Genomic DNA, 10488 nt, shown 5'->3' on the forward strand with positions numbered 1-10488 from the left:
ACAGAAACATAATTGGATCTGCTTTGATACAGATCACAAAAGAAAGTAAATTGAACATTAGCAGCGGTTTATATAACTTAGATCCATTTTTAATAGATCAATTAAAGGGCGATTTAAGTAGGATCATTGGAACACATTTGTCTCACTAATTCATTGTAAATATTTACTATTTTTATGCTATGATTATCCATGTTTGGGCCTGTGTGTGGTTCCTGCATCGGAAAAATTCTTGTTTCAATTTTCCTCCGTGGTCTGACACTGACTATCTATCTATCTATATATCTATCTATATATCTATATATATATATATATTTATATATATATATATATATATATATATATATATATATATATATATATATATATATATATATATATATATATGTCGTACTTAGTAGCCAGAATGCACTTCTCAGCCTTCATGAGGAAATACTGATGGCGTTGAAGGTGTATTGTGAAGTGTAGTCTTCACTGGAGACGGCTTTTGTAGGACTGTTCTATTAGCTGAAAAGGAGTTATGCTTATTTCAAACACTTGTTAACCAAAATATATTTTTAAGACTTTAATATAGTTTGAACTAACATGAGAGAGGTGGGGGTCAATATGAGATACATATTTTAAAAATTAACTTAAGGTAAGGGACAAATTAACACGTAAGGTAAAGGTAAGATAAAGGACAAATTAACACGTAAGGGACAAACAAAAAGAAAAGTAATAACAAACCTGCTTGTTTCTAGTGACTAGATCAAAGGAAAACCAAAATTTCCCTGAACTGTGACAAGTGAAAAGCACCTGCTAGACAAAGTGGGAAAAGTTCACTAGACCTCATATGCACATAAAAGAATAATATACTTAATATTAAACAATTAGAAATAAACACATATTTCTATACAGAAATTCCAGATAAGCATAAAAATTACTCAAAGCTTCTAGTACTTCCAGAAGGAATTAAACAAAAAAAAAAAAACAAAAAAAGCAAGAACTAAGTTTAGAGCAGTTTTTAGTTTTTTTTTAAACCAAAAGCATAAATAACCAAACAAAGGAAGCATGGTTAAATATCAATTTAGAACTTTTAATGTTATTTACTACTAATCCTTACATTCACTTAATATACCAGAATAATATGGTATTTGCGGAGGACTTATTTCTTTTGAAGGTGTATTCTCATATGAAGATGGCGAACACTTCTTCTTGGATTGAGACGAGTGATGATTGCCTGAAATTATTTAAATTGCTTAATGTATTGAATGGCATTTTTCAAGTTGCAAATTTTTTTTAAATTACTGTAGTAGGTTATCAATGCTTACGTTTGTTATTCTCGGAATTCTCTTCTTCATATTTGAAGCATGGTTTCCTTTTTCGTTGTCGAGGATAGCCCATATCGTCTTCAGTTTCGACATTTGAAGTGTCTTCCGCAGCTAAGCATCTTCGTTTTGCAACGTCAAAATCATCTGTAATAATTGAATATAATTAGTAATATATCAGCGAGATATATATTTATCGTTACCTAGTAGAGTAGTGAACACTAAGAAATAACTTAAATCAGCTTCCTAAAGAGATGTTTAATAAAACGACGTACATGATTTGGAACTTATAACTGGGGCACAAAAGTCTTAAGTAGCTATGAGGAAACCCATCTTGTGATTAAAATATAATTATAATGCTGTTTTTGTCTGCAGTGTTAAAGTTATGGTGAATGAATGAATAGGTGTCTTGTATCTTAAATCTTAATAATTATAAATTTAATACCTACCAGTTGTTGATAGGATTGTTGATACGACATGCACTCGCCAATTTGTCGTGTCTGGCTTTTCGTGCTTTTGGGCACTAACTGTATGCCTGCTCTGTGGCCACCAGCACAATATTTTTTCCTGAAAAGTCGAAATAAACTGTTACATGCTAATTTTAGCACTAATTTGGAATATTTTTAAAGCAACTCAATATATGCAATTTTTTAGTTTCAAAGTAATGCTTACATCATCAGATTTTTCAATCCAGGTTGTGGAGATGATACCCACACTACGATCATTGAAGCCTACCACTGCATACCGCTTTTCAGATGTCATCTACAAAATTGAAAAATCTTATTAAGGGTTGTTCTCCCCCAAAAAAGAAATTAGCATAAAGTTGGTAATAGATTTACTTGATTGTGTCAATCATAGATTAGCCACATTTGTAAATGATTTTCGGTTGGTATAAACAGTAGCTGCCATGTATGGACTAAAAGGCTTAATACAGTTTTATCTCTTAATGTGCTCTCAAAATATTAATAATTTTCATGAAATACAGGGTAATGGGATTTTTAAACAGGTAAATATTGGTCAAAAGATAATAGCTTTAATAAAAAACAAAATTGTGAATCTCATTAACTTACAATATTAGTTCAAACTATTATTAAAGCATGGATACAGTATTTAAATACGTACTTGTCATAAGTCATGTAGTATTGACAGAAAAGTATTTGCGCTTTCTGTCTCGATCATCATACCTGTGCGGTTTAGTTTTCTTGCTGGAATCACCTTCATGGATGAATTCCTAGTAAGAACCTTAAATGCTCCAATTAATTTGGAGTTACAAGGTTTCTCAAAGAGAGGTATACTTCTCGAATATACCCTGCAAAGGAACATGCTGTCTCCATTTTCATCGGTGTCACTGACAGTGTCCAAAACTTGGCAGCAAGTTTCATTATTCAGCAAATAGGCATTGTTTGGTGCCTTGGTATATATTTTATGTTCTGTATTTGGTGTATAAATCCTTTGAGCATGCTGCATCTCTTTCAGCCTCTTTGCAATTTGAACAAGAGGGTTTTTACTTGATCGAACCATATTCTTAACCTGCTGCAGGTAATTTTCAAATGGAAATGCTGAACATCTGTCCAAACTACCAAACTCTTTGGCATCAGAGGATATGTGTGTTAGGCAGTGTACATTGTACACTAAAAAATCCTTACCATACAGCTCACGAGCCTTTAACACAAAGTACAGCAAAAGATCATGTGCATATTGGCTGTAATTTAACTGAATCAATTTAGGTGATACAAGAATAGAAATGGCTACACTCAGAGTCAGGAAATGGTCATACAATTCTTTGGGTAAGATTCCCTTCAGTACAATCTTACCGGTGTAGAGAAGGAGTTGCCTGTATTCAGTCGCTTTCCATCTATCAACCTCTGAAAGACTTCGAGGTTTACGTGCAAAGTGCATAGGCACAAATTGTGTTAGTTGAATTAGACGCTGACTAATTTCATCAACTTGGCGAGCACATAATTTTACGTTTTTATTTCGTATCCAGGCAAGAAGTAACCTTTTCATAACCCCAAGACATATCTGATGCATATAGTCTATGGGAAAAGTACTCACCATATTTATATTTAAGTCACAGAATGGTGATCTACCATGGTGATGTTGAGAATTAGATTGATTACGAAAATCTTCATCTGTTATGAGTTGTAAATTTTTCACTTGTTGATAAGTCATTCTTCCATTCCAAACACCCTCTTGGGTACATCTATCACACCCAAAGTAGCCAGAGTGGAGTTTGATTGCCTTCACCATTGCTTTTTCTGGGGCATCACATATGACTCCTTTTAGTTTTACTGGCAATGTTTTGTCATCATTTTTAAATCCATAGTGCATAATTTTTTTCAAATCCTGAATGAATTCATTTAAAAAATCTAAATCACTAGGTTTAGAGCTTCCGTATGTGAGGACTACTGGGAAAACTCTTATAGGTTTGACATTATTGATAGCACAAAGAACAGGCCATAAACTTCATTTTTACTTCTAAATATTGGCAAACCATCAATGTTGCAAATTAAAGATATTTCTGCCAAATCTCTTATTGTTGATTTAGGATACAGCCTTAAAGTTTTCAACATTTCCTCCTCTAACCCCAAGTAGATATACATCATGCCTGATTTAGTCTCAGTAGGTATATGTTTAACTGTATTCAGTAACGAACGAGCTGTTTTTGGCAAGTCAGCATGTCCCTGTTTTCTCAATTTTTTTAATAAATTATCAATGGCATTGTGTGTTATGCCATATTTATTAACCCATACTAACAATACATCTGATAATGATTTATCATCCTCATCACCACTGCTCTCTGACTCTGATGATATTGGGTCATGCTCATCAATCATGTCCCAAGTCCAATCTCTCTCTCTCTGACTTTCCAGAGATGATGCATCTTCATTGGCTCCACAACCAATATTAGGTTCTGAATTAGATGACAAAGCAGCATGGTCATCGTCTATGCTGTTTGTTGTAACATTGGCCAAAGGATCCTGATTCAACAACTGAATCTCAACCTCATCACTATTTTCATTTTTGCCACGCTGGGACGCCTGTTCTTTTAGGCGTCGCTTTTTGGCCCGTGACATACGCTGCCATCTTGTGTGGTATTCTCTTCTTTTTTCTATAATGTGTGCATACATTCTGAAGGAGAAAGGCCAAGTGCTACATTACCAATTACTATTACAAGATTATTAGTAAAGTACTGTACAGCAAAAAGCAAATAAAATGGGGTAAACTAAACTTTGAAAACAAATAATAATTAAAACAGGTAAATTAGTAAAATAACAAAGGCTTAAGCAGACATGACTCTGCTTAAGCCATGTAAAGCAGACAGATAAGATGGCAATATATAAGGGGAAAAAATTAAAAAGCTAGGATATAAAACTAATTGAGATCAAAAGCATAAATTACTATAGGGGAAAAAATAACAAATGACTTCATAAAAAAATTATCCAATTGCCAACAGCAACTTGGTAGTACGAGTCTAAGTCTAAGAAACAAACAAAATTTAAATGCTGTTATCTGCAATGAAACAATACATACTATTGCACGTACCGAAACATTGATGAATGTAAAAAATAGAGGTGTGAAAAAAAGGAGGTGTTATACCAAAACAGATGCAGAACTAGGAAACAGGATTTCTTCAACAGAAATTTTGAAATTGTTCACAATTTTTGTTAGACCATTTTTGTTAGACCACAATTTTTTTTGTTAGGTAACTATCCACAGTCTCTGTACCTAAAGCCTATTAATTCCACTGACGTCAATGAGATAATCCTTTCCCTTAAAACCAAGTCTGGTGCCCTTGAGGAGATACCAACTTTAATTTACAAAAAAGCCTCCAGATCTTTAGCCCCTGCTATTGCTTTGCTCTTCAACAAGTCACTTGAACTCCAAACCTTCCCAGATATTCTAAAAAAAAGCGAGAGTAACGCCTGTCCACAAATGTGGTAATCTCACAGATGTTAACAACTACAGACCTATATCTATCCTGCCAAACTTGTCAAAAAATTTTGAAAAACTAATCTATAAGCAGCTTTACTCATATCTAGCCAAACTCAATATACTTAGCCCTTGCCAATATGGCTTCAGACCCAAAAAAAGCACTAACGATGCACTTATTAGTATGCTTAACTCGATTCATACAGCTCTTGATAAAAATGAGTTCCCTGTTGGGTTGTTTGTGGACCTGCGTAAAGCTTTTGACACTGTCAACCACCAAAACCTTCTTCTTAAATTACATCATTATGGAGTCAGAGGACACTCCCTACAATACCTCAAATCCTACCTTACTGACAGGCTCCAATATGTTTCTGTGAATAATACAATTTCTCCCACCCTACCCATCAACATTGGTGTTCCCCAGGGCAGCATACTTGGCCCTCTCCTCTTTCTCATCTACATTAATGACCTTCCAAATGCCTCCCAACACCTCAAACCAATTCTATTTGCTGACGACACAACCTTCATTTACTCCAGTCCTGATCCCCTTGCTCTAAATGCCACAGTAAATACTGAGCTAAATAAAGTCCATCTGTGGCTAACTGCCAACAAACTGACCCTTAACATTGACAAAACCTTTTATATTCTGTTTGGCAATAAATCCTCTAATCAAATAAATCTCAAAATAAACAATACCCAAATTTGTAACAAATTAGATGGCAAATTCCTTGGCATTCTCATTGACCACAAGCTTAATTTCCAGGGACACATTCTAAACATATCAAAAAAAGTTTCAAAAACTGTGGGCATTCTTTCTAAGATCAGATATTATGTACCTCGCCCTGCCCTGGTGACTCTCTATTACTCCCTTATCTATCCATATCTCAACTATGGTATTTGTGCTTGGGGCTCTACTACCCAAAATCACTTACGTCCTCTAATTACTCAACACAAAGCTGCTATTAGGACAATATCCAATTCTGGCCCCAGACATCACTCGGTACCCCTACTTAAATCTCTGAATATGTTAGACATTAAGTCACTGCACATTCTCTCATGTGTATTATACATATATAAAACGCTAAACTATAATGCCAATCCTGATCTCAAAAGCTTCATAGAAGGTTGTATCAGAACCCATGAGCATCACACCAGAAATAAATACAGTTTTGATATTCCTAGAGTACGACTTAATCAAACTAGAAATGCTCTACAAATCAAGGGGCCCAGAATGTGGAATGACCTTCCCAACCATGTTAAAGACTGTACCTCTCTCAACCAGTTTAAGTTAAAAGCGAAGCTATACCTAATAAATTCCCTGTAACCTACCTTACCCTTCTTTTGTCAACCAATGTCTGTTTTTTTCTTTAAAGAGCGCTGTTTGTCGACATAATTGTATTTGTGCTGCTTTTTCATCTATGTTTTCATTTCTTGTTTTCATTCTACTCATTATGTTCAATTAGTATTAAGCTTGTCATTTAAGTTTATCATGCCCGAAACGCTTTGCGTAATAGAGGCTTTAGGCATTGTATGTACTAGCTATACCTATAAGTTAAACAATCCTTGTAAATATTTATTGTATGTATGTACCTTACCTAAATAAAATTGTATTGTATTATATTGTATTGTACCAAAGTTGGAGTATGCAGCAGTTGTATGGTGCCCATATCTTAAGAAGCATATCAACAAACTGGAAACGGTGCAGAGACATGCCACTAACTGGCATTAACTAAATGCCAAAAATATGCCAAATATACTACATAAATATACATACTACACATGCACAATAATTGTCCTGGGTCCAATGTCCTGGGACCTCTGATATTCATAATATATATATATATATATATATATATATATATATATATATATATATATATATATATATATATATATATATATATATATATATAGGGCCATCAACACACCTCCAGCTAGGGCCACCAACACACCTCCAGGGCCATCAACACGCCTCCAGGGCCATCAACACAACACCACCATCAATACACCTCCAGCCAGGGCCACCAACACACCTCCAGGGCCACCAACACACCTCCAGGGCCACCAACACACCTCCAGGGCCACCAACACACCTCCAGGGCCACCAACACACCTCCAGGGCCACCAACACGTCTCCAGGGCCATCAACACACCTCCAGGGCCACCAACACACCTCCAGGGCCATCAACACACCTCCAGGGCCACCAACACACCTCCAGGGCCATCAACACACCTCCAGGGCCACCAACACACCTCCAGGGCCACCAACACACCTCCAGCCAGGGCCACCAACACACCTCCAGGGCCACCAACACACCTCCAGGGCCATCAACACGCCTCCAGGGCCATCAACACAACACCACCATCAACACACCTCCAGCCAGGGCCACCAACACACCTCCAGGGCCACCAACACACCTCCAGGGCCACCAACACACCTCCAGGGCCACCAACACACCTCCAGGGCCACCAACACACCTCCAGGGCCATCAACACGCCTCCAGGGCCATCAACACGCCTCCAGGGCCATCAACACAACACCACCATCAACACACCTCCAGCCAGGGCCACCAACACACCTCCAGGGCCACCAACACACCTCCAGGGCCACCAACACACCTCCAGGGCCACCAACACACCTCCAGGGCCACCAACACACCTCCAGGGCCACCAACACACCTCCAGGGCCATCAACACGCCTCCAGGGCCATCAACACAACACCACCATCAACACACCTCCAGCCAGGGCCACCAACACACCTCCAGGGCCACCAACACACCTCCAGGGCCACCAACACGTCTCCAGGGCCATCAACACACCTCCAGGGCCACCAACACACCTCCAGGGCCATCAACACACTTCCAGGGCCACCAACACACCTCCAGGGCCATCAACACACCTCCAGGGCCACCAACACACCTCCAGGGCCACCAACACACCTCCAGGGCCATCAACACGCCTCCAGGGCCATCAACACAACACCACCATCAACACACCTCCAGCCAGGGCCACCAACACACCTCCAGGGCCACCAACACACCTCCAGGGCCACCAACACACCTCCAGGGCCACCAACACGTCTCCAGGGCCATCAACGCACCTCCAGGGCCACCAACACGCCTCCAGGGCCATCAACTCAACACCACCATCAACACACCACTAGCCAGGGCCATCAACACAACACCACCATCAACACACCTCCAGCCAGGGCCATCAACACACCATCCAGCCTACCACCACAAGCTTATATATATACTACACATGTCTAAGAGCAAATAAAAGAAAACAGTTACCTTAACTATTGAAGATGCAGCAGGATTTTGTGGATAAGCCAACAGCAGTCCCTCTCGACACGGTTTTAAAATGGCGGCGACTACCACAACATGCAACGAGCCTAAAGAATGTCCAGCGCTAGCATTATCTAAACGCTATTATATATTATCAAGCAATACGGAAATCTAAAATAAAAAAAATGATACAAATAATTGTATTAAATATTTATTTGCAATTACAATACCTCGGGAATATATTTTTGCGTTAGCAAAACATATTAAGTTTGTATTTAGTTTAACTCAAATTAAAAAATTCTTTACAAATTCATTCATGTTTTTATTCATGTTGTTCATGTTTTTATGTTAAAATGTTTTTGTTGATTTGTTTGTATATTTTCATAAGTAAAGCATGCTTACCGTCTTATTCCAAGTTTTATGATAACTTTACAAGGTTTAAAACATAAAGTTCAATATATATTCTGGTTTTCACACAGGAATTATACGTTAATATAACATCATAATAACGTAATGATGTCGTGTAAATAACGTTATACTGACGTCATATAAATGTTATATTTATGTTATAAGAACGTAAATTGGATAGCTTTACAGAAAGTAAACAAAAAAAACTAAATGTTGACTGAAAATTATTTATTCTTAAATATAAAGCATGAAAACATTATAATTCCATAGCATTTACTATTATTTTTAAATTTTTACATAAATCTTAAAAAATTGTGTCTCAAGAATATATGTTTTTAGTTATATCCTTTGGTTTTAAGAACGTCAGATATACGTATTTATGTCAAAAGTTACAGTATTACCTTTGTGGGACCATTTAAAAACGTCCACAAACGTTCTGTGTTTGCTGGGCTACACATTTGCACTCGGCCTTAATTCTAGTACCAGTTAACCTTTAGGTTTCTGCAGAATTAGTTTCCATGTCACTATAGGCTAAGGTCTCATACTTACTACGGGTGTACCTTTTAAGTTAAATCTAGTCCTCGGACTTGGAATTGTTACTGTTATTTCTTACTTTATATATTTACTTTATATATTTTAATATAAACTTTATATATTTACTTACTTTATATATTCGAAACTTTATATATTTACATGTTCAATATTAAGTTTAATATAATATAAACTTTGTTATATGTCTATAATATAAACCGTGTTTAATATAAACTTTATAGATTTACTTACTTTATATATTAAACTTTATATATTTACATGTTCTGCAGAATTTAATCTTCAATAAATTTAAAGCCCCATACTGCCAATATCTTTCTCCCCCCTGATCAGAAAATGGGGTACATCCGGTCTCTTACCCTCTGCGGCGGTAACTTTATGGTCAGGAAGTCACAAATATTTACAGTTCAAGTTCAAGTATGTTTATTGAGACAAGAAAAAAATACATCTCAAAGGGATAGAGTAACTTAGGCTATTTCTACCCCCTCTACTTCAAGTCCCTCAAGGGGCGCACAAATTCAGTAAGTACAAATAGACAATTAACATTACAAGAATCCCATTTAACATTGCAGGTTAATATAGTAAGTACAGCATACAATTGTTACACTCTTGGGGCAAAATTTTTGTAGCTCCTAAGTATACTGTCTATCATACCATTATCACACATACAAACAATTTGATGTGGTACATTACTTATTTCCTTATTTCTATAGTTATCAATAAGTTGACACTCTAATACATAATGTTCTAAGGTGTGGGCGTGCGGCATACTACATAATTTACACTCCTTATATCTTTTTCACTGACATCAACTCCGTATTGCCAGATATATTTGTATCCTAATCTTAATCTCATGTAAATTGAATCCTTCCAAGTTGACTTTCCTTTATCATAGGTGAAGTACGAGTTTGTATTTATTACTGAATAATTCTTAAGTGTGTTACTACTATCCACTATTGCCATTCTTTTTATCATTTCTTCATCTTCATTTCCTCTTATTAATGTT

The 10488-nt window shown here is 36.6% G+C and overlaps 1 protein-coding gene across 1 annotated transcript; it reads right to left on the reverse strand.

Moving 5' to 3' along the window:
• Positions 1-412: 412 nt before the first annotated feature.
• LOC123747991 (uncharacterized) lies at positions 413-9048 on the reverse strand. Its single transcript, XM_069333637.1, has 6 exons — positions 8532-9048; positions 1977-2066; positions 1754-1871; positions 1308-1451; positions 1100-1216; positions 413-504 (listed from the first exon to the last, which is right to left on the reverse strand). The coding sequence occupies exons 2-6, from the start codon at positions 2064-2066 to the stop codon at positions 413-415; spliced, it is 561 nt and encodes a 186-aa protein (XP_069189738.1). The 5' UTR covers positions 8532-9048.
• Between the last annotated feature and the right edge of the window lie 1440 nt (positions 9049-10488).

Source organism: Procambarus clarkii, chromosome 30 (assembly GCF_040958095.1).
Source record: "Procambarus clarkii isolate CNS0578487 chromosome 30, FALCON_Pclarkii_2.0, whole genome shotgun sequence".
NCBI lineage: Eukaryota > Metazoa > Arthropoda > Malacostraca > Decapoda > Cambaridae > Procambarus > Procambarus clarkii.